This window comes from Protopterus annectens, chromosome 6.part0 (genome assembly GCF_019279795.1).
Source record: "Protopterus annectens isolate FY-2018-M chromosome 6.part0, PAN1.0, whole genome shotgun sequence".
Classification (NCBI taxonomy): Eukaryota; Metazoa; Chordata; order Ceratodontiformes; family Protopteridae; genus Protopterus; species Protopterus annectens.
This window is the reverse complement of record NC_056737.1, coordinates 1516351261-1516376483: the sequence shown is the minus strand read 5'-3', so window position 1 is coordinate 1516376483 and position 25223 is coordinate 1516351261. Positions and strand designations below refer to the sequence as shown.

General features: G+C 41.7%; 1 protein-coding gene across 1 annotated transcript in view; it reads left to right on the top strand.

The window, feature by feature from the left end:
* The window catches only part of CCDC93 (coiled-coil domain containing 93), a gene marked incomplete in the record, with an annotated part of 1282969 nt that overhangs the window by 229908 nt on the left and 1027838 nt on the right, over window positions 1-25223 (top strand). The window contains 1 exon segment of the mRNA XM_044074979.1: window positions 8704-8802. Within this exon segment, the coding sequence (XP_043930914.1) occupies window positions 8704-8802 (99 nt within the window).

Genomic DNA, 25223 nt, shown 5'->3' with positions numbered 1-25223 from the left:
ACCCCATTCCTACGTCAAAGTATGATTAAAATTCATGAAATTAATATTGTTTCAATCATTGATGTTAGTCAAAAGTGCTCTTCGCAGCACTCGCAATGTGCCCAGAACTCACTCCTTCTGTATTTCATATGGAGTTGCATGTATTGGTAGCATATCCAAATAAAACTGTAAATTTATTTTTGTGAGGCCCACCTGCTACTGGAACTGTTTGGGTATCCTTCTTCCATATTGCCATTGTTTCTGGCTGCAAATCCTGGTATTTTATTACTTTGTGTCTCTTTGTATGTAAGACACTGTAATAACTGGGTGTAGCAATTTTGACAATCAGTGTTACTTTTGTCTTCTTTTTATAGACTACTATATCTAGTTACCTCATATTTATTTTTTGAACTGTTAAAATGGGTGATCCCATGTAATGTAAACTTCATCATTCTCTATAATACTTTGTGGCTAATTTTTCCAGTGCGTCTCAGCTACTTCAGAAGTTTAATTTTTGCATAATCCCCAATGCAACAATTTTGCCACATTATTATACCTTTCAGTATACAGGCCCTCTGCCATTATTGTATTACACCCAGCAACAAGATGTGAGACTGTTTCCAGTTCTGTTTTACAAAGTTGCATTTGTCTGTTTCTCTAACATGTTCAGTGGGCTTTGTAAACCAACATGTACGCAGTCCACTATCCTGGGCTGCTATCTTTTGGTTTAAATTTACCTCTCCTTAACTATTCCTGTATCAGATGCTGATCAACATGAGGTTGTTCCACGAGTTTTCTGTACTTACAACTATATTTATGCTTTTTCTTTGTTTGGCCCCCCAGTTTAATTTCTTCAAGACTTTTGGGTTTCTAATTCCATTAGGGAATGGACCCCATTCCTAAGTCAAAGTATGATTAAAGAGCATGAACTTAGTATTTTTTCAGTCTTTGATGTTAGCCAAAAGTGCACTTTGCAGCACCCACAATGTACCCAGAATCGACTACTTCTGCAATTAATATGGCGTTACATGTGTTAGTAACATATCTAAATACAACTGCAAATTATTTTCTGAGATCCATTGCTTCTACTGCTATTGGAAATGTTTGGGTATCATTCTTCCACATTGCCCTCATTTCTGTCTAAAATCCTGGTATTTTATGACTTTGTGTCATTGTGTACTCTCTGGTATAGAAGCAGACATGCAAATTAATTCCACGAGTATGAAATCTAGTCTGTTTTAAGACTGATTTGGGAGTTGATTTTATTGTGCTTTCCCGTGCTACATACAGAAGTTTCTTAAAGTGTCTGGAGTTGTATGAAGCAGAGGCTGAAATTTGTAACCCAGCAGGCAAACTCAAAAAAATTAGTAAATTTCCAGCCATGAAGTCTAAGAGGCATACTTTTGAGTTCTGGGTTTGTGTTGGATTGTCTGTACATAACATGTGAAGTGGGCTTAATTACAAGAATTAATGACATCATTGTAGATAACTTTAGTGAAGCTGGCCTGCTTAACTGTGATTCAGTACAAATTGAGTTGAAACAGAATGCCGATTTGTACCCCTTGATCGCATCCAGAAAGGTGCACCAGACTGTGCACACCTCCTACCTAGACCTGGCCAAGGCCTTCGATACTATTCTCCACACATGTATAATAGATAAGCTCTCTCAGCTAGGCATCAATCCATATGTTACCAGATGGGTAGCAAACTGGCTCACTGATAGAACCCACCTAGTCAAAATAAGGGAAGCCACCTCAAGTAGTAGACCTGTAACAAGCGGTGTACCCCAGGGATCAGTCTTGGGGCCTCTGCTGTTTCGAATATACTTTTTCAGAGGTGCAGGCCAAATCTGGTGGGCTATGGCTGACCAAGTTTGCAGATGACTGCAAGCTGGATGCTGTCATCAATCCCCTAATGATGTGGACATCCTCCAAGAGGGTCTGACACAAACAAATAACTGGTGCCAGAAGCATAGCCTCAAACTGAATGCTAAAAAATGCATCAACATCCCTATTGGGGAGAATGACATCCCCATAAATTATCACATTGATAATAAGGCACTAAGCACGCAATCAGTCATGAGGGACTTGGGTACCCAGGTTGATAGCAAACTGACTTTTGACCACCATATTGCCTCCATTGTATGGAAGGCTTTCTACATGGCCCACCTCATTAGTAAGGGTATCTCATCCAGGGGCAAGGTGGTCATAACATTCCTGTATTCTTCTCTTATAAGACCCATTGAGTCCAATGCCCCTTTTGGCATGTACCTCATAAAGCACATGCAGCAGCTGGAGAGACCACAGAGGTTCCTCACCCAGGGAATCTAGGGCCTTAAACAGCTACCCTACCCAGATAGGCTAAAAGCCATGTCCCTCTGCTTAGTCTCCTGCAGACTCCTCAGAGGTGACCTCTGTCTGGCATACAAAGCAGTTTCGGAGCCCGCCCTGATGGGACTGCTACATATCCGCAAGTCCAGCTCCAATTGACTAACCTGCACGTGCGACCTCAACCTGGTCTGTGACATCAATAGGACTTGTTGGCAGAACATATTTGTGTCCCAGAGACTCCCCCTTTTGTGGAGTAGACTCCCTCTGCACATTAAGCAGAGTACTTCATTAAACCTTTTAAGTGCAACCTGGATAACTGGAAGGGGAACAGAAAGAACACTCCTGGGATTCCACCTGTGTCCCTGCTTGACAGTAGCATAGGGTTCTTACTTGTTGGAACAGGGGCTAAATTCTTGGCTAGGCTTGTAAGGGCCTCGGGGCCAATAGCCTAGTAACTTCCTATGATCCTGTGTTGCCTAAAGCAGAAGCAGAGCTTAAGTGAATGCAAAACCTTGACATCATTTAAAGCACAACTGAGCCAGCTGAGTGGTATGCTCCTCTTGTCTCTGTGATTATCTTTGTATGTGAATATGTTGACTATTATACAAGCTTTATGATCCTGCAGCGATGGAAAGGTTCATTTTACCTGTATTTGAACTCCTAGCATCCAAGCTAATCAATGACAATGTTTTCTACACAATTCTTCTAATGAGTTTTGGCAAGTATCCCTAGACAAGAAAGTCAAAAGCTGAAGACCTTCATTACATTAGTGGAAAGTTTCTGTTCAAGAGTAGCTCTTTGTAACCCGAGCACCTTGAAATCTTCCACCGTAAATTGACTGGTTTAATGCATGAGGGTGGCTGTGATTGGTATAATAGATGATATTTTAGTATTTGGTTTAGACAAACAAATGCATTATTTAAGGTTACAAATTAGTGCAGCAAACTGTTGAGAATTCTGGGTTAAAACTAAACCAAAACAAATTTTTTTTGGAAAGTGAGTGCCAGTATTTTGGTCATAGTATCAGTGGTTGTTAGAAGGTGGCCATGGTGGTGCAGTGGTTAGTGTTGTCACCTCACAGCAAGACGTTCTCCGGTTCGATCCTCTGCTGGGGTGCCTTCTGTGCAGAGTCTGCATGGTCCTCCCTGTGGTCGCGTGGGTTTCCTCCAGGTACTCCGGTTTCCTCCCACATCCCAAGACATGCTGTAGATGGATTGGACACTCTAAATTGGCCCTAGGTTTGAGTGTGTGTGGGTGTGTGCCTTCTGTGAAAGGTTGGGTGCCGGGCTGGCAACTTGACACCATAAAACTCCACTGCGAGTCATGAGCAGACAAGTGATCCGCTGTGGCGACCCCTAACCGGGAAAAGCCGAAAAGAAGAAGAAGATGATCAGCGCTTTTTAGAGCGGTATCCAAGTGCAGCATCTGTACTGTGTAAGAGAGTTAGGCATCATGAATTTCTTAGGCAAGTCTATGCCATATCATTAGAGTTGTTATGCCCGTTGACTGATCTGTTAAAGAAAAATGTACTCTGCATTAATACTGAAGTCCAAATATTTACATAGTAAAAGAAATGTTAACAGATGCTCTACTGCTGTCATATTGTGAAATTACTAAACTGACAGTACTGAATGTAGATGCCAATACCTGTGGTGTAGTTGTAGCATTACTCCAAATGGATGAACAACTGTTAATGTATTTTTGCTCCAGTGTGCTGACCAAGACTGAACAGAGGTATTAATAGATAGAGTAAAAATGCTTTGCAAGTATGTGAGCATGTGAAAAAATTTCCAGATACCTAAAAGGACCCAAGAGTTTCCAACTCCAGACTTGACCACAAACATCTGACTGCACTGATCAGTAACTTTCATCCTAATGAAGTGCCATGCAAATGCTGATGACTATTAATGATACTGAGAAAGTTTAATTCCAGAACAAAACATATGCCAGGAAAACTGTTGGTTGTCACAGATATGTTATCCAGAAAGCCTATATGTGACCAACATGCATCAGAGATAGGAAAACAAATGATTGTGTCTCCTATGTGTAGAGCATAATGAGCACAAAACTAGAAAAGTTCAACCAGGCTACCAAAATTATTAAGTTAAAAAATGTTATCCAGCATGTCTGAGATGAATGGCCAGACTGATGCAGTCTGGAGACAACTATCAGTGCATGGTGGCTTGTTACGTTAAGAGAAAAGTGTAGTTCTTTAATAGCAAGATGCTGTGTCAAGTACACAAAGATCATTAATGCCTCTTAAAATACCATGAAAAAGCCACAGTGTCTGGGTGATGGCCAAACATCAATCAAGGTATTGCTAACATAATGTCCCAAATCATTAGCAGGCTGAGCTGAACTGGCTAAACCACTTGTTTGCGTGTCAGTCTCTTCAGAGCTTTCCTGCTGCTGAAGAGTGCTCCTCTGTGATCATTTCAGGATCGGTGGTCTGCTTGTGCTGTTCCACTGCTGGGTCAATAAGTACCCTTTTTCAGGAAAAAGCCTTATTATTTTTATTTAAACTTGTGTTCCTGACTAGGAAGGTATTTTTTAAGCTAGGAATGTTTTTGACTGTCATGACTTTACTGTACTTTTCTAGGGATTGTACTTCTGTGTCTGACCATTTTAAAAGTTAAAACTATTTTTCTCCCATGAAGAAACTGTATTTAAATTACTTTTTGAGGATGATGAAGTGTATTAGTATGAGTTTTATTGTGTTTTAACTGTGAAAAATTCCTTTTAATTACCTTCTGTGTTTTTATCTTGATGAAATACCAACCAGTTGCTGATGATTATTAATGATCCTGATTAGATTCCCTGGGAAAGAAATACCATTTTCGGTTGGACTATGGAACAAACTTCTGGTTCCATGGCTGGCATTTCTTCCAGCCACAAAAAGATAAAGTTAACTAAACAGCCTTTGCTACCACAGTAGTTAGCAATTTGGTGGATGATTCTGCTGTGGTCAAAGCTGTTTCCTCACAATGCTGATATTTCTCTCTCTAGCCCTCTGGTGGTGTTCATAGAGCCACTATAGATGGAGATGGGGGTGGGGGGGTGAGTTAGCCATGTTCTTTGTGGCTTTTGGGGTCTGGGCAAGGGAGAGCCACTATTGTCAGTCTTTGGAGAGGGGGCTGGAAAGGTGCCCCTGCTTAGTCAGAATGTTGTGCTCATCTTGGGGGAAGCTGTTGCTGCCATTAATAAACCTGATTGTCTACTTAGACCTATTTGCCTAAGTAGACATTTAAAAAAAAAACCAATGGCGGAGAGGTTCTAAAAAGGAAGCAAGAACTTCTCAGAAAAAATGACAGTCAAATAAGACAGAATGACTGTATAAGGGACCTTGTTCCCTCCTCCCACCCTGGTATTCCCTTGTCTCTTGCAGAAACCCGGTCTCTGTTTCTGTTATTGTCGTGTTTCAGAGAAATGGATTCTGCGGCTGATTCATGAAAGTTAGGTGACAATGGGAAGAAATTTCTCCTTTCTGCCAGATTGAAACCCTCTGTTTCCTCCTGTCCTACAAGATGTACTGTCTCAAGGGGTAATATAAAGTGTTCCTCCTTCCTGGATGAGAAAAGGATTTTATTCAAAAAATGTTTTTAATGCCAGAGAAAGAAGATGGCTGGAGACCAGTTATGGATCTTTCTCTTCTAAACCTGTATGTGGTAGTTTATCAGCTCATTTATGCTGCTTCAGGGGGCTGACACAGACTTCCAACATTGGCTTGGATGATCATAAACATACCTTTCTTGCACCAGCCCCAGCTGTTTTGACTTTTGTCTCTACCCCTCAGTCAGCAGTCTGTCAGCAGGAGTAGTATGAGATGACAGGGACCCACTTCCTCCCTTCAAGGTCACCAATCCTTCCTGTTGCACTGTCAAGCAACTAAGCCACTGATTGATCCTAGGTCACCTGCATCATAGTGGGGCTTTATTTCTCTGTACCATTGGTGTGGCGATGGTCCATATGTTTACTCATCAGTACAAGGTTAATTGTGCTTTAAAATCTAAAGGTGGCTTTGCGACAGCTTTAGTCTAAGTGATGTTTGCTGGAACCTTTAACCTACTCTCTGGATGTGTACTTTGGTATTCCTGCCAACACATGTAAAACTTTGAAGATAAAAATGAGAAAATATTTAGTAGAGTTCCTGGAGTTAATCAGTTCTAAGTGATTTAATACATCTTTGTCTTTATGGATACACTCCTTTTCCTTGTGGTTCTTTTCCAGTACTGTGGTATGATAGCCCTTATGATTTGTATGTGTGAAACTGACTTTATGAACACGTAGAGTGAAAGTGAGAACGTTAAGTCCACGTAGTCTGTGGCTGGTGCTGTACATATTTATATAAGAACAGTAAAACTTGAGCTGGTCAGTATATTGTCTGATTTCACCTGCAGTCATTGTGACAATTTATATGGCTTAATCTACCACAGCAGTGTAGTATAATTTGAGAGGTCCAGTCTCAGTTTAGAACTTTTGACTGGGAAGACCAGAAGTAAACTGAGCTTTTCTTGTATGATGCTTTTGTCAGACTTTGTGTAGTAGTCCAAATGATATTTCTTTCATGCTTGAATGTGTGTTACTTTAGCTCATGTTTACAGAGGACTACTCCAGTATACAAATAGCTCTGACAATCCCTATCCCAGCATATAACTTGTGTTTCTTCCCTGAATGACAGATCCATCAGAGCCAACATCCATTGTTTGGTATCTTTCTAAGAAAATTAAGAATAATTGGAGTCAGAGATGGGATAATAACCCAAACTGTGAAACTGAAGACTCAACCATCTACTGGAAGTTTGAGCACCTAACAAATCTGTACTGTAAAGAGCTTGGTCTTAGCAAATGTTTTTTAGGGTTAGAGGCAGAAAACTATACAACTTTACATAGCTACCCTGCTAATCTGTAAATGAGGAGGAGGAGGCAGTATTGTTGGAAAAGTGATTAGTTTTGGGAACTCTGAATTGTGTTCCTGGCCCAGAAGTAAACAGCCTTGATTATTTATTGGCAGTGTGGTATAGAGATTTTAGCCCTGACCAAGCCCCAGACCTCATGAAGGGATGGACGTGGCTTTAGAGTACCCGTTCACTTATTCCAGTGGAAAGTATTGTCAGAGTCATACTCCTAGAACTTCATCTGAGGAAGCCCCAGTTGTGCAGCAGCTGCACAGGGGAATGAGTAGAATGTGAACCCTCTAAAGCGTGTGCAGCATTCCAGGTGAGCAGTATCTGTGTCTGTAGGAATTTTTATTTGCATCTGCTTTTGGCTTAGCATTGTAATCATTGTATAACTCTTTCCAGACATCAAGAGAAGGGTATAAGGAGCATTCAAAATGTCTTAAACCCAATCAGTGATTGCTATAATTTTGATGGGTCTGTAAAGGCTGACTCTTTGGGTTTGCCATCCCAGGCCAAGCTGTATATTAGACTTCTGAAGTGGTGCCACAGCCAGCTTCTGTTTATGAAACTATTAAGTTTAATGTGATCAGTTTGGAGCTTACATCGGTTTTAGCTGCTCCTGTTTTTGATACTTACCTGAAGGATCTTTTTTGACCATGATGTACAGGAAGCACTGTTACAAAGAGCTTTCAAAGTGTAAGGCTGCATTCTTCAAAGATTAGGTTGTTTACTTTGAGCCCTTTTTAGTAGAATGGTCTGCCTCACTGCATTAGTGTGCTAACCAGAATTCTTTATAGTTCACCAGAATTCATCTTCCCTTTGAAAACTTTAGGATATTTCTAGATCGTGGTTCTTTTAATTGATATGTTTTTATATGCATCGCCAGTTTGCTTTAATTTTTGTAGCATGTAGTGTTATTCATTTTTTCCCCAGAAATAATTAGCTGGGTTTGTAGGTACTTGCTGTGTGTTTAACAGAGCCATAAGCTTCCTTGCTGAACTGCACCTCATGGGCAGTACAGCTTTCCAGGGTAACGGTGGTTTAGCAGTGTTCTGTGGGCCACCACTGCACTATGCTCTTAGCTCTGTTAATTGCCAGCCCTGCTGTAATTAATCTGAAGCTTACACTACAAAGCCATGCCTTTTACAGAAGCACATTCAGATTTAATAATATCTTTGTTTCTTCTTTATTCTCTGTTATGAATCTATGTATCAGAAATCATTTTCCTGTGTGAGATTACTAAGACTTTTCTCCTCTGCTGGACTGGCACCTGATCCAAGAATGGTTCTGTACACCCATTTTTTGCCAGGATAGGGTCCTCCTGTAACCCTGAATGTTACAAAGCAGGTATTGGAAAAATAATGAATGAATAGAAGAATTATTATTTTTGTTTCACACCATGTACTGTATACTGAGGTTACCAAAAGTTTTATATACTGATGTAACTCTGAGGATTTTGTTGCATAGCATTCAGTTTTCTTTACATATGTTTAATAGTGGCTGGTTAAGCGTGCAATAGAAACAAAAGAAGAGATGGGAGACTACATTCGTTCCTATTCTGTGTCACAGTTTCAGAAAACTCACAGCCTTCCTGAGGTAAGAGATGTCTTTGTTTAGAAAACAAAAATATATATATATATATTTATTTTTTTTTTGGTACTGTTTGGTTTAATGTCATATATTGTTATTGTGAGAAAATATGAGCTTTGCCCTGTAAATGTCAGTGATACTGGTGGCCATTCAAACTATTATTAATTAGATAAGAAATGCAAATACATTAATTCTTCTGTGAAAGCATGAAGTTATTTCAAAAGATATAAACCTTGCCTCATGTCCAGTCTGCCTGCTGAAAAGAACTGATTTTTTCCAGTACTGAAATTCTCTACACTCCCATCATAATGTGGCTTTGCTTCGCTGTCCCTGTACCGAAGCATTCATCTCTCTACAATGTGGTATTGGCAACAGTGTAAACTGAAACATTGGTGGGAGATTAGAGAGCTGTATGTGTTCAAATGAATGAAATTTGTGTGCAAAATGATTTTAATTGGTCTTATGGTGGAGTCATCATAAGTAGCTTATAGCTGGGAACTCCATGGGGATCCACTCCTCAACACAGTTCTCTCACTCTCTACTTCCTGTATGTGAGGGGGTGCAAAGTACTAGAGTGGACTCTGTCCTTCATTTTCCAGTTCTTGCTGCTTGTGTAGTTCAGACTTTAGTCCTTTTGTGTCTTTTAAGAAAATTTCTGCATTCTCTGCAGAAAACCAAGCTGTTAGTGGATTATTGCTGTCATCGGTTCACCATCTAGGGCCTGGAGAAGGAAAACAATGTATAGCTTGCCATAAAGTTTTAATTTGTCTACCCAGTAGAATAAATATGAGAAACTTGCGGCCTGTTGACACGTAAGCAGGATGACAGCTGTGGATGGTAGCCAACTTGGGGATCAACAGGAATGCATCTTGTATGATTCCCTTGCAGAGTGAGAAAGGAAAGAGAAGATAAGGATGAGATGTTGAACCAGGGTCCCATCTGCTTGAGTAGTAGGTAGCTCAGGTGGATGAAAAAGATCTCATGGCACTTATCAAAATGAGTAGGGGAAGTACATCAATGCCCTGGCAATAATTCCCCTAGTTGTATAAATACCACCTCTGGTCTTCCCTAAAGAGGCTACTAGCATAGTGGGACTAACCTAGTTAACAAAAGAATAAATATAAAAATAAGGAAACTGGGCACAGGGAAATAGTCAAAGCTTCCTTCATCAAATTCCATTCTTTGCTGACTTCCACTTGATTTGAGCCAAAACTCTGTACCTTCACTGGCTACAAACTCTCCCATGGCTAGTAAAGTATCTCTCACTAATTGTTTGCCAAGGCCCATGAAGGGGACAGAAGAGCTGTTTCTCCACATGTCAGACTCAAAACAAGCCACCCTGGTGGAATTCCAGCATTAGCAGGCTGTACAATGGAAGGAAGAAAATTGTGTGCAAAAAATACAACAAGTGCAATGGCCAGCAGGATAAGAACTTCCTCCACAACTTAAGTGACTCTGGAATTATTAAGTGAACCATAGCTAAAGACAAATCCGATGTTAGCAATTTTCATTAATTTCTCAACAGTTTGGTTTGGATCTAACCCTCGGAAATGACCCAGCTGTTATTTTAGCTTGTGGCCACTAGAAAACACTCAAGCTCCTCCCTTACCCAAAATGCACTATTCCCTAACATACCTCTGATCTCATTTGCTGCTTTCTCTTTTGGACGTGGTCTCTCTGAGCTCTTGAGCTTGTTAGTTTGGAAAGATAAGATGATCTTTTTTGTATTTCAATAGTTAATATTATTACCTCCCTTTCCTGTACTGTTTGTGTATTCTTCCTTACCATAGTTGATAAGTTTGTTCACCTTACCTGTTTACACTTTTAGTGTATACCTTAATACCATTGTTGGTATTTTTCTAATTTTCTATTTATCCAAGCTATCTATATTTAAAAAAAAAAATTGCTTCTGTTTTTCTTCCACAAATATGTCTGAAAAGGGTGTGTCTGGTTTTAACAATTGCCAGAAATGCGGGCACAAGTTGCTGCTTTCTGATGTGCATGCTTTATTTGTGTACTGTTGGGCTCAGAGCATTGACAAACTGATTGTGCTATTTGTAGGGTGTTCAATCTGCAAGCAATCGTGGGTAGTAAGACCAAACTTATTTTGAAGGGGCTACTACCCTCTTCTTTTTCAGAGGCAATTTCTGGGGCTCAAAACCCCCCCAAATAAAAATATAAGAAGCCTTCTACCAAGCCTTTTGGTCGTTCTGGATCCTCAATCCCCTCATCGGATCCTACCACAGAACCACCAAGGAAAAAAACACAAAAAGTCTGATCTGAAGACTGCTGCTACCCAGCTGGTGTTGGAATCAAAAATGGCTTCTTTGGATCTTAGACTCTCTGATACGAAGCCTTTACCCGGGACATAGTTTTCTCCCACTGTTGTCCCAGTACCCTCTTTCCTGTGCCTCGAGTCCCACCGACACTCTAGATCTCCATCAGTGACATCATCTTGTTCTTCCAGAAGTCTGACCGAGGCTGATGTGGACAAAATGATAAGGAAATTTCTCTCCGTGCAGAAACAGATGGGAGTTCTCCCGGCTCCTATCCCTTTGGGTCAGGAAGTCCTTGTTTGCACTACACCCCCGATATCAGCTCCTTCGCCGCTCTGACTTCGTCGTTTCAGAGCCTTTGGATCAGATTTCCCAGGATCATCAGGATTGGATCTGAAGATTCAAGTATCTTCAGCTCCACAGCTTTCTCTGAGTGCACTGGATCAGAAGGTTTTGGAGCCAGACAGCCATCACTTCCAAGTTAGAAAACTGTTATAACAAAATTTCCAAATTCACCACTAATGCCAAATACTCCTCCCATCACTGTGTTGCCCTCCACTCTCTAAATTGGCTAGAACTACCAAACTATCTGGATTACCTCCATCTGATCACAGCTCGTAGACTACTCCTTCATCCCTACAAAATGCCCCGCTCTCACAAACATCCTTCCCCCCTGCCTTCCAAATAGAACTCTCAGATCTGAAAATCAAAACTTAGTGTTAATAAACCTAACCGCTCTCCCGGACAACTACTCCTCTCTTTTTCCCTAGCCAAAAAATGGAATTAGCTTCCCCCTACTCTAAAGACAATGCAGAACATGGAAAACTTTAAAATACATGTTCATTCCTACCTTTCCTCTAAATGAAAATGCACCTGTATCCTTCCAACCTAGCCCATCCCTTACTTTCTCATACCTCCCTTCCAGCCCTACAGTCTCCTTCTATTACCAAGCTGTACTCCATCTATTTTACACTGTCATTGTTCAACATATAAGAACTGATACTGCTCACACACTAATACCTATCTAAATAGCAACCATTCTTCATCTTGGAATATTTGGTGTGTTCCACTAGGTTATTATAAACATGTTTTCAAACTTGTTACTGTTCATTACATGATATTTTTGATTAACATTCTTATGTTACTGTTGTAAATATTTTTCAACATTTGCATTTTGTATTTGCGTATGTATTTTGCATTTATAATTTTACTTGTATTTTGTATTTTTACTTGTATTTTGTACTGTGGAGCTTTTCTGCCCGGGCCTCCACTGAAAACGGGCTCTCTGGGCCCAGTGGACTTTCCCAGTCATCAAACTGGAAATAAATAAGTGTCCTTGTCTGATCCAAGGCATTGGTCTACTCAGAAGTTAATGGAGACATCTCTGCCCCTTGGATCCTCAGCATTGGACAGCTCGGCTCTGACCTGTCTCAGTTGCACTGCCTTTGGGGCAGGGGGAGCCAATGGAGTGGAAGCCTGGCTTCTCAGCTCTGTTGACTTTCTTCTCCCCAGAGCATTTCTCATTTGTGGTGGTAGAGAATGTTCTCCGCTTCTGCAGGATGGATGGTTCCTACCACCTCAGATCTCCCCTCTGAATCCCATATGTCTCTGTGCCTTGAGCCTCAACATTCTATGCCACAAGGGCAGCCAGCCCAAAGTGTGCAGGCTACCCACCAAAGTATTACTATTTCTTCTGATACTTCTTCAGAGCACCCCACTGAAGTGCAAGAGGAGGCATATGGATTACCCTCAGGAGTCTGTCACTAAAGGTACTGATTTCAATGAAGTGGAAGGGTCCCCAAGATCACCACCCAAAGACATCTCAGTTGGAGATATCCTTGAGATACTTGAACAGAGGGGTGGTTGGTTACCAATAACCCATCCCCAGAGGAATCAGTATTCCTGGAGGCCTTGAGTCTGGCCCATCTACTTCCTGGGTGACTCCACCCACCAATGAGCCCATTGACTTTATCTCTAGGTGGGTGTGGAAGGAACCAGACACAGTTGAGCCATTTCCCAAAAGTCCAGATTGGATTCTGGCACCACTTGCAGGAAGAGAATTTTAGAGCAAGGGAGTAGCTGTAGATGCCATGGCGATAGTCACCAAGAAAACTTGCGGAGTAGAATTCTTCTGTCCATCCACCTGATATGGAGTCATGGGCTTTGAACAGATTTGGGAAATGTGTGTATGCTTCAATGACCATTGCTCTTAGATCACTGAACTGTTTGGCACACTTTACAAGACTACAGAGGGATCTGATAAGGGAACTTTCAAAATCCCTTTCTGGGACCAGTACTGCTGAGACTAGGGCTTCTGTGGCCTCAGAGTTGGCTACCCTGCAGTAGAGTTTTAACTCTGCCATGAAGCTTATCTTGCATGTGGCTGAGGGTACCTCAGGGGTGCAGGTTGAGGCATTTCCATTAGGAGGCATGCCTGGATGTGCTTGTGCGATAACTAAACATTTTGCTGTACATCCTAAGGACCCTCGGAGGAAAGATAGGAGTTTGCTGAAAGCCTGTTTAATGCCTTAATGGCCCTGAAACCTCCCCAAGGGGTTTCTGTGCCTACTCCCACTTGGACTTCCACCCCTTCCAAAAGGCCTAGGGAGCCTCATTCCTCAGATGAGGATTTCGAGTCTTAGGAAGGGTCCTTATCTTACTCTTCCCAGATGCCTTCTCCTTAGGCTTATGGCACTGATGAAGAAGAGTCTGTTAGCACTGAGTCTCCTTTGGAGGGGTTATCTTTTGGGGACATAGTAGCCAGAATAGTGGAATCCTTTAGGTTGGATTCTTCTTGGGTATCTGATATCCATAAGAAGTAATAGGGAGTTACTTCAGGTGGACACTCCTAAACCTTCTGCACTACCGCCTGTGTTGGCTGCTTTGTTAGACACTTTTATAGCTGCCTCTAAGACTCCTGATTCATGGTCTTCTGCTCCAAAGAGACCTGACAGGTACTATAAGGTTCCTAAGGATGGTCACTTCCTATCTGTGTCCTCCTGCTGCTCCTGCTGTGGTTTCAGTCTTTTCTGACAAGTCTTCCAAGCTTTTGCCCTCTGCCAAGCTTCTTCCTTTGTATAAGGATGGTAGGGCATGGAGAGGATGGAAAAGAAGGTCTGTACTACTTCCACTTTGACCTTTAGGGTCATCAGTTACCAGACTCGTGTGACCAGATATGCTGCGGCCTTGATTGCCCAGGCTCTTCAGGTTATTTCTGACTCCTCTGATTCTGAAGGAAAGTCTTCTGCTGTGTCTATTTTGGGATGTTCATCGTGTTTCACTGTTGCAGTCATTACAATTGGGTTATCCTACTGGCAGGCTACCCGCAGTCGGCTTGAATTCCAAAGTCTAGGTCCGGCGTCGGTTGCTGTCGCCTCCTCCCTGACGTCAGTACGCCAGGGGTATAAAAGATGCAGCCGACGCCATTTTCTTCAGTCTTTCTTGCCGCGCAGTGCCCAAAGCAAAAGCAGTTCGCAAGTGCCGGTCGACTCCTGAGATTTTCAAGTTCGAATTTCAGATCTGAAGTCTTCATTAAAAGCTAAGTGCCCCGTTGGTATCAAGTGCAGCTGCTGATGCCTCTTCCAGAGCTGCTGCTTTTGGGTCTGTCATGAGGCATTACTCTTGGCTTTGTTTGCCTTCGTTAGCTGAAGACATTAAGTTCAAGTTGCTGGATGCTGCTTTGCATAATAAAAATCTTTCTGGGGCTGCTGTTGCTGCTATATTTAAGTATCTTCAATAAAAAGGTAAAGCTTGCAAGACTTTAAACATATTTTTATGTCTCCTATCCCCAAGTCCTAGGGGAACTATCTTTCTAGGTCTACTTTTGTTCAAAGGCAGCCTAGTCAGGCCACTCAAGGCAGGATGGGTGGTAGGTGAGCTCCTCCTGCTAAGTCTACTCAGGCTTCTGTGGAATAGAAACCTCCTTTATCTGACAAGCCTGCTTCTCTTTGACATTTTAGCCCCCCTCTCTGCCCTCAGCCACATTCCTTTTCCCTTTGGCTCATCCTCTGTCTTCTAAGCTGGCAACTCATCACCTCAGATTCTTGGATTCTGTCCGTCATCTGTCAAGGTTACTTCATGGGGAGGAGGTCTTTCCCTCCTTTTTCAGGGATTCCTCAACTTCCTCAAGAGCAGCAGCTTCATTTCTCAGAGGTTCTTGGGTCCTTGCTGGATCAGTGAACTTTTCAGCCTGTCCTTTCCCAAGTTGGAAGGGATTTTACCCCAGAATGTTCCTCTTCCCAAGTTGGAAGGGATTTTAACCCAGAATGTTCCTAATTCTTTGAAAGGAGGGCACTTGGAGCCGGCCTGTTCTGGGTCTCTACTTGCTCAACACCTTTCTCTCAAGGTTCATTCTTTTCTGATGCTTTCTCTTCAAACCCGGTTTCCTCTGTTGCTGACCCAGGCTGCTCTGGTGTTCTTGCATCTGACAGATGCTTACTTACCTTCATATCCCTATTCACCCTGTTTTTGGGATGTTTTTGTGTTTTCTCTGTTTCTTCCTCTCATTTACAGTTTGTTGCTTTGCCCTTTGGCTTCTCTACTGCCCCAAGGGTATTCAAAAAATGCCTAGTGCTGTGATTGCCTTTTGCAGACTCCATGGCATTCAGATTTTTTTCTTATTTAGATGATCTGTTGATTCAGGCACCTTCTTTCAGTTGCCTGTTTCAGAATCTGGATTTCACCATGTCTCTCCTTCGAAATCTGGGGTTCACTATCAACTTCCAAAAGTCTGTCCTGACTCCCTCTTAGGATTATGTGTATCTGGACTGTAGGATTCAGACAGTGCCAGTGTTTGCCTCCCTTCCACCTCCAAAGGCTTTGTTCTGTCCTTGACAGTTTTCTTTGTCTCTTCTTCCTCTGCCTGCATTTCCTGCCACAGAGTGTCTTTGGGCCCTAGGAGTCATGGCCTCTTCTGTTGCAGTGCTCCTTACCAGACTTTACATGCGCAAGCTTCATGGTACCTCAAGACAGTTTGGCTTCAGCATTGCCACTCTCTAGATTTCAGTGTGCTTCTCCTTTATTTTTTTTTTTTTTTTTTTTATTTTTATTTATTTTTATTTAACATTTGTTAACCGGGAAAGTCCGACTTGGAACGAAGCCAATTTTCAGCAGAAGCCCGGGGAGAAAGGCTCCAGGCTCACTTTCCTTGTCTCAAGCAGGAATTCAAGTGGTGGATTCAACAACGTACCTACAAACCACCCTTTCTGCCTCTGGTTCTGCCTCGAGAACTGTTCACCTATACTTCAGACACGAGGTTCAAGGCCCCCCATCAGAAGTCAGACTATATCAACATCAAAGGTATGAGAACTCTGATTCTGGCCCTTCAGGCTTTTCACCCCTTGCTTTCTCCAGGCCTCCTGAAGGTTTATACAGACAACACAACAGTAATGTGGTATAACAACAAGCAGGGGGAACACAGTCTTACCTTTTTTGCAGGTTGGCTCTTCAGGCCTGTGATCTGGCTATCAGTTATCAGTTAACTCTTCTTGCAGTGTATATTCCTTCAGAACACAATCTAGTGGCAGACTCTTTGAGCAGGTCCAGAACACAGGCTCATGAATGGATGCTTTACACAGTCGTGTTTCTGGACATAGTTCATCGGTGGGAGAGTCCTCAGGTAGACTTGTTTGCCTCCCCTCTCAACAGGCAGTTCCCTCTTTTCTGTTCCAGAGTGCCATGCCAGCTGGTGTGGTAAATGGACTCCCTTTCTTTTTCTTGGAAGAGTTGTTTCTCTTTGCCTTCTCTCCTCTTCCTCTATTCCAAAAATCTTGCTGAAGATTCAGCTGGACTCCCTAAAAATTTCGCTATTGACTCCCTTTTTGCTGAGGCAGCAGTGGTTCCCTGTGGTTCCCTGTCTTAATGCATCTGGTCAAAGAAAATCACCACAAGTTACCTCACTGGTTGAACCTCCTCATACAGGACAAGGGGTCACTCATCCACCCTCAATTGTCCAGTCTTCAGTTGACACTGTAAGTGATGAGGATTTGACCCCTTTTAGGCACCTCTTTTCTGAGGATGTGCTCAATGTTTTACAGGAGACAGTAAAACATACAGCCAGAAAGTCTTGTATGTCCAAATTAAAATGATTTTCTCTCTGGTGCCATGCTCCATAGCCAGGACCGTTTTTCAGTGGGGTTCCCTTTGGTTCTCTCCTATTTGTGAGTTGCTCCAGTCTGGCTTGGGCTTTTCTTCTGTAAAGGCCCATTTGTCAGCTATTTCAACCTGTCTGCTCTTGAATCTTCCTTTGGCTTCTCGTTTTGAGGCCTAACAGTTTCTTAAAGGAAAACTCCATCTTTTCCTACAGTTTAGCTCAAATCTTAGGTTGTTTTTCTCCCTACAATATGATCCCAGTATTGTGTAGGTACCTGAATCCTGATTGTACTTTCTAAAACTTTCATTTCCTTATTTTCATTTCAAAGGAAGAGACAGACCACCCACTGTTTGTTTGTTTTTTTAAGCTTAACTTCTCACATAAATTGCAGAGGAATTTTGTCTACACCTGCATGACATACCACAGACACAGAGAAATTTGTAGTCAGAAGCTCTGTCTGTTCTAAATAAGACAGAGAAGTGTGAAGCTCTTTTCCATTGTCTTTGTTGCAGAAAGGAAGAGAACTTGCACTGTTTCACAGCAACTTTCAATGTAGCCATTCCTTTCATAGCAAAACAGAGCAATTAGATCAGTCAGTCACATTAACATTTCCATTTTTGAGGTAATGTAGTGTACCTTGTGAATGGCAGCATTTCTTTTTGTTGGCCAAATGAAAGTAAACTGACTACTGAAAATGAGATACAAGGAATTATTCTTATCGATCGCTACTGCAGGAAAAATTCCTGCCCAACCTGTCCAACTCCAAGTGCTTTGTGGAACTCTGTGAGTGGGACAACTCCGTCCCTATGTGAGGATGCAAGATGACATATCAAACAAAATAAACAGCTGGCCCATAGGAACACAGGAAAATTACTTGGCAAAAGATCTAGGGTGAAATAAGATGTCTAGCCATAGGATCATAGGATCATAAAAGTTACTAGGCTATTGGCCCTGAGGCCCTTATAAGTCTAGCCAACAGTTTAGCCCATATACATCCTTGAAGAGTTTTTCAAGCACTTACTGGAGCTTTCCTCCTAAATATCACACATTCTCATCCCAAGGATATAGCAAATATATATGCAGACAAATGCCATCTTCACTTTTTTTTGCTAGAACATATTTGCTAATTTATTATTTTGCTGCATTTCTTGCATCGTCAGTGCTACCTTTTTGTGGAGGTCTGTTGTTTGGTTTATGTTCCTTAGTGTTCAACATGTGTATGTCTATACCTACTTAATATGTATGTGTATGTATATGTATATATATATATGTATATATATATATATATATATATATATATATATATATATATATATATATATATATATATATATATATATATATATATATATATGTATATATGTATAATATATATATATATAAAATATGTATTTAGAACTAGAAGAATCAAAGTCCGCGGTGGTTCCCCTTGCTTTCACAGACACTCACCCCAGGAAATCTAATCAGTTTTGTAGGATGCATCAGGCCCATCTATCCTTCCACAAAAATACGTCTTCTCCCTGAATGATGCTAAGGAGTCTTAAGTTGGTGCGAAGCCCCGACACTCTGCCTAGTAATAAGGAGAGAGAGAATAGTCTTTGATAGATTTGGTAAAGTTATGTAAACATTGGCCAGACTTGTCTGCAGGTCCATAATTAGCCAAACCCACATGGCCAAATATAAAAGTAAAATTGTATAAATGGGTGGAGGATTTAACTGCAGAAAGAAGGAACAAAATACCAAAGATGCAGTTCTGCAGACTGACCTTTGTGGTCTAGAAACTATAAGCAGGTGTTTGTTGTAGCTGAGATGCAGTGCATACAGTTTCCAGGAGAAGGCAGCAGTGTGCACAGCAACAAGGCTTGCATAGCTGTGGGCCTAGCCACTACCAGAAGATGTCAAAGGGCAACTGTTTAATTTGCCTCTTGAAGATTTTGTTTTGTCCTTCAACCCCAGATAGTTTTTGAAGAAGTTAGAGGAAAAAGGAACAACGGAATGTCAAGAAGGGTGAGTCTGGAAAGCCTCAGAAGATCCCAAAGAGTCCTTCCTACTAAGCATAACTTTTGTGGAAACCTGCCCCCCCCCCCCAAAATCCATCCTCACTTTCTTCTCTTGACTTTGAGGTAATTAATCTCTGTTCAAAGGCATTCAGTCAGAAATCACCTTAGGCAGAAGAGTCGGAAGTATCACCTGTCCCTTGTACAGGACTGAGTTTTGAGACAACTCTACTTGGTGATGATGCCCCCCCCCCTATATTTTACTGGATCAGATAGCTAGCCATTCCTTTCCTCAAGATCTTTTAGGAGATGAGGACTTGTGGTTCCATTGCAGATTAATTTAAATTTAACTGGGGAGAGCACTGATATCACGTTGCCAGTTTGTCTCAGCCTGAAGAAGTAAAGTACAATAGTAAAACATGGTGTGAAACTGTCATGGAGAAACATTACTGGCATCAGGTGAAAGGACTTTCTCCCAAGGAGGCCTCTACAACATTAGTCTTTAAGCACGTGTCAACCCAGAACATTTATGAAGTAACCACGTGACCCATAATTTACACCTTTTCCAAACCTTATAAATTGTGTATTTAGTCCAGAAGCAGAGCAGGATTTGGAGCAGTGATTTTGCAAAGCCTCCTATAACTGAAGGATGCTTGCAGGAATTACCTTTATGCCGTCCTTGGCCTACAGGGGATACTGCTTTGAGAATCTTCGTATTTTGCCTGGAATTCTAGTACATGAGTCATTCATATGATGAAAACAGTGCAGTTGTGAGCAACTCACCATAATTTTAGATATGCACAGAGGATCACTGTAGCAGCATTGTTACCCACCTGCCTCCTCTGTAGGAGGTTGTATCCTGCCAAGGGTTTAGAGCCAAGGTAAGGGAGGATGGAGCCAAAACCCCAAAGATGTCATTTCTCTCTGCATAGCAAATGCATAATTCATTCACGGTACAGGACTAAGGACTGCAGCCAGAACTGTACATATAGAACTACTGGGGTGATATCCCTTACCCATCTTTGGATTTAAAGAAAGAAAACTAATGTTTTCATCTGCAAAAAAGCAGAATAGAAGATGGCATAAGTTACCTGCCTCCCTTATCTGGATACAGGCATATGTCACTGGGAGGCATTGACCTGCACTGTGATGTCCACAGAGCTCTGGGAGTTGGGCTGGCTTGACAGATACTTGCCTGCGTTTAGTTCTTATTGGTCAAGAATTCTCCTGCAACACTAAACTAATTGACCATCTAGTGTTATGGTCACTTGGGCACACAACAGTATTTTCCTAGTGTATTTCTGTGCTAGCCGCTGCCTTATTCCCTGCATGTGGTGTCCTGGGAGAAGTGGCCACTGTTGACCATTCTCCGAGTTTGGCAGTGTTTTCACTGTGGTTTGCATTTCACTTTTCGCACGTTATTTTATATTTTCTGAGAATTTTAAGAGAAGAATGAGGTGAATGCCTTGGCAAAATAAGCAAATAAAAATGAGAAAAGTACAAGTTTCATTTTCTTAAAAGCCATTCATGTTTCACAAGTAGTTATACAGATTGGTATCCTTACATTTGCATGTTCTTACATTTTCATCCCTTACCTCTAATTTCTTTTTTTTTTTTGTTTGTGTTAAGCAGAAAATCTTCCTGCAGCTATTGTGCTCCAGTCTATCCAGTGTCTAGGACGTGAGCTTACATTATCTTGGTAGCAAGGGACAGGATCTGGTATAAAATTAGTAACACTTTTTGGCTGACTATACTTTTAATATTGTCTGTCTTCTGGTGCCTCACAAAATATATGTAATGATACCCACTACTTACAGCCATGCTATACCCAATTTTTTGTTATTGCCTGTAAGCTGGTGTTGTGCTCTAGTACGAATGTAGAGCTCCTGTACCACTATAGAGTATGGAGCTAGAATCTCACTTGCAACTTATACTGGTTTCTTAGGGAAGCAAATAATGGTGCCTGCACTGAATTTTAGAAGATGATGCTGTGGCATAGGAGTTATCCTGAAGGAACAGTATGCCAAGAGTGTTTTGGAGGTGAAAAGAGTGTCAGAGTGATGTTTATGAAGCTGGAAATTGATGGTGTAATGATGAATGTTGTTAGTGCATATGCTCCACAAGTTGGGTGTGCGATGGGCGAGAAAGAAAAATTTTGGAGTGAGTTGGACGAAGTGGTGATGACTGTACCCAAGTGTGAGAGAGTAGTGATTGGAGCAGATTTCAGTGGGCATGTTGGTGAAGGGAACAGAGGGGATGAGGGAGTGATGGGTAGGTATGGTATTAAACAAAGGAATGCAGAAGGTCAGATGGTAGTGGATTTTGCGAAAAGGATGGACATGGCTGTGGAGAATACGTATTTTAACAAGAGGGAGGAGCATAGGGTGACATACAAGAGTGGAGGAAGATGCACACAGGTGGATTATATCTTGTGTAGGAGGGCCAGTTTGAAGGAGATTGGGGACTGTAAAGTGGTGACCAGGGTAAGTGTAGTTAGGCAGCACAAGATGGTGGTTTGTAAGATGACGTTGGTGATCAAAAAGAGGAGGAGGAGTGTGAGGGCAGCACCAAGGATCAAATAGTGAAAATTGAAAAAGAGTAATTGTGAGGTGGAGTTCAGGGAAGAGTTGAGACAGGCACTGGGTGGCAGTGAAGAGTTACCAAATAGCTGGGTAACTACAGCAGAGCTAGTAAGGGAGAGGGCTAGAAAGGTGCTTGGTTTGATATCTGGACAGAGGAAGGACGACAAGGAGACATGGTGGTGGAATGAGGAAGTGCAGGAGAGTATACAGAGAAAGAGGTTGGCGAAGAAGAAGTGGGATTGTCAGAGAGATGAAAAAAGTAGACCTGGAGTATAAGGAGATGAGGTGCATGGCAAAAAGAGAGGTGGCGAAGGATAAGGCATATGAAGAGTTGTATGAAAGGTTGGACATTAAGGAGGGAGAAAAGGACCTGTACCGATTGGCTAGACAGAGGGGCCAAGTGAGGAAAGATGTGCAGTAGGTGACGGTGATAAAGGATAATAAGGGAAACATACTTACAAGTGAGGAGAGTGTGTTGAGCAGATGGAAAGAGTACTTTGAGGGGTTGATGAATGAAGAGAATGAGAGGGAGAGAAGGTTGGATGATGTGGGGATAGTGAATCATGAAGTGCAGTGGATTAGCAAGGAGGAAGAAAGGATAGCTATGAAGAGGATGAAGAATGGAAAGGCTGTTGGTCCAGATGACATACCTGTGGAAGCATGGAGATGTTTAGGTGAAATGGCAGTGGAGTTTTTAACCAGATTGTTTAATGAAATTTTGGAAAGTGAGAGGATGCCTGAGGAATGGAGAAAGTGTTTTGGTGCCGATTTTTTAAGAATAAAGGTGATGTGCAGAGCTGTCGTAACTACGATTAAATTGGTCAGTCACAGCATGAAGTTATGGGAAAAAGTAGTGGAAGCCAGGTTAAGAAGGGAGGTGATGATTAGTGACCAGCAGTATGGTTTCATGCCGGGAAAGAGTGCTACAGATGCGATGTTTGCTCTGAGAGTGTTGTTGGAGAAGTATAGCAATGGTCAGAAGGAGTTGCATTGTGTTTTTGTAGACTTAGAGAAAGCATATGACAGGGTGCGTAGAGAGGAGTTGTGGTGTTGTATGAGGAAGTCGTGAGTGTCAGAGAAGTATGTAAGAGTGGTACAGGATATGTACGAGGGTAGTGTGACAGCAGTGAGGTCTGCGGTGGGAGTGACGGATGCGTTTAAGGTGGAGGTGGGACTACGGATCAGCTCTGAGCCCTTTCTTATTTGCAGTGGTGATGGACAGGTTGACAGATGAGATCAGACAGGAGTCCCCCGTGGACTATGATGTTTGCAGATGACATTGTGATCTGTAGTGAGAGTAGGGAACAGGTGGAGGAGACCCTGGAGAGATGGAGATATGCTCTAGAGAGAAGAGGAGTGAATGTCAGCAGGACTAAGACAGAATATATGTGTGTGAATGAGAGGGAGGATAGAGGAATGGTGAAGATGCAAGGTGTAGAGGTGGCGAAGGTGGATGAGTTTAAATACTTGGGATCAATAGTTCAGAGTAATGGTGAGTGTGGAAGAGAGGTGAAGAAGAGAGTACAGGCAGGGTGGAGTGGGTGGAGAAGAGTGTCAGGAGTGATTTGTGACAGACGAGTACCAGTAAGAGCGAAAGGGAAGGCCTGCAAGAGGGTAGTGAGACCAGCTGTGTTATATGGGTTGGAGACAGTGGCATTGACCAAAAAGGCAGGAGTTAGAGTTGGATGTGGCAGAGATAAAGATGTTAAGATTTCCACTGGGTGTGATGAGGGTGGACAGGATTAGGAATAAGTATATTAGAGGGTCAGCCCAGGTTGGAAGGTTTGAAGACAAAGCCAGAGAGGCAAGATTACGTTGTTTTGGACATGTGCTGAGGAGGGATGCAGAGTATATTGTGAAAAAGATGCTAAGGATGAAGCTGCCAGGTAACAGGAAAAGAGGGAGGCCTAAGATAAGGTTTATGGATGTGGTGAGAGGGGACATGCAGGTGGTTGGTGTGACAGAGCAAGATGTAGAGGACAGGAAGAAATGGAAACATGATCTGCTGTGGCGACCCCTAACGGGAACAGCCGAAAGAAGAAGAAGATGATGCTGTTTCTTATGTTTAAGTTTGAAAATTTTAGTAAAATGTTGAGCTAGAATGTACCTGAGGTGGGACATCTGGTAACAAAGCCTGAGAGATTAGTGCATGCAGAGTTTTGTTGCACTTTTTAACTGAAATAGGATGGCTTTATTTATGTTTAAATATCCAAGACTTTAGAGACATAGCAAAGGTTGGGCAATACTGAAAATGTTATGGGAAGTAGCCCCTCTAAAGTCAAAAGTTGCTTATTCATGCTTTCTTTCATGTAGTAGCTGTTTTATGTAGATTTTAATGGTGGCTAAATAGCACAGTCTATTCAAGAGTTTTCATCGATGCTTCAAGAACTAAGTTCTCTTTTTTTTTAGAATCAAAAATTTACATGAAAGATGGAGTTTTTACTGTGCAGTATCGTAAACCTCCTGTTGTGGAGGCCTATGGTATATATGCAAATGACCCCCTAAGGCTATGCCAGTGTTTCAGCTACATAGCTACAGAATGCCTATGACTTTTTATGTTTACTTTTTTAAACTAATGCTACATTTCACTAAATGGTTTGTCTGTCTGACCTTTTTATCATTTCGCTTTGAGTTTAAGGGCAATGTATTTTGGGAGGTTGTGGGTCATTTCTTCACTGTGTTCAACTTAGAAATGTTCTGGATTATTGGTATAGGTGACATCCATACCTACACCACCATGTAAGCTATGATGTGCAGTTCCATTTTATAGTGGCAACATCTAATTAAGTGAAGCAGCACCTATTAACCCAGCTGTAAACACATTATAGTACCTGACATTGTAAAAGAAATTGTGACTAATCAGATGTGCACTTGTTGCATGACAAGTTATTTAGTTGAAATCTTTGGTGTAATATATTGGAAGATGTTTTGTATCTTTAATTTTATTATTTATTCTTTAATATATGTTATTAAACAATAAAAAGCAGTAGAACTGAAATAAACGAGGCTTCAATTCTGCAGCAACTCACAATTCTCCCACTACTGTGAGAGATACTCAACAAGACCAAGGTCCCAGACCAAGTAAGAAATGAAAACAGTTGACATGGTCAAAACAAAGAAAATGCAGAAAGGAATGGTACACAATACAGAATAACACTGTGGATACTGCAGCGTGCACTAGTTGAAATGGGATTATATGAAACAGAAGCTAACTTGAGCTTTAACAGTCTTAATAGTTGTGCTTTAACACTGATGGCTCAAACTGATAAGGAACTCAAGTTGCTGCAGGATCTGAGCCTCATGTATTACAGTTCTATTGCATTTTTTTCTGTGTACTAGATTCAAAGAAACTTTATTGTCATTTAGGGCAACAAAAATGCAGCCTAAATGAAATTACAGATGTCAGCTCACAAGAGAAATGCAGTGCAAATAACGTAGATACAGCGGTATCAAAGAATAACATAAAGAAAATAACAACACG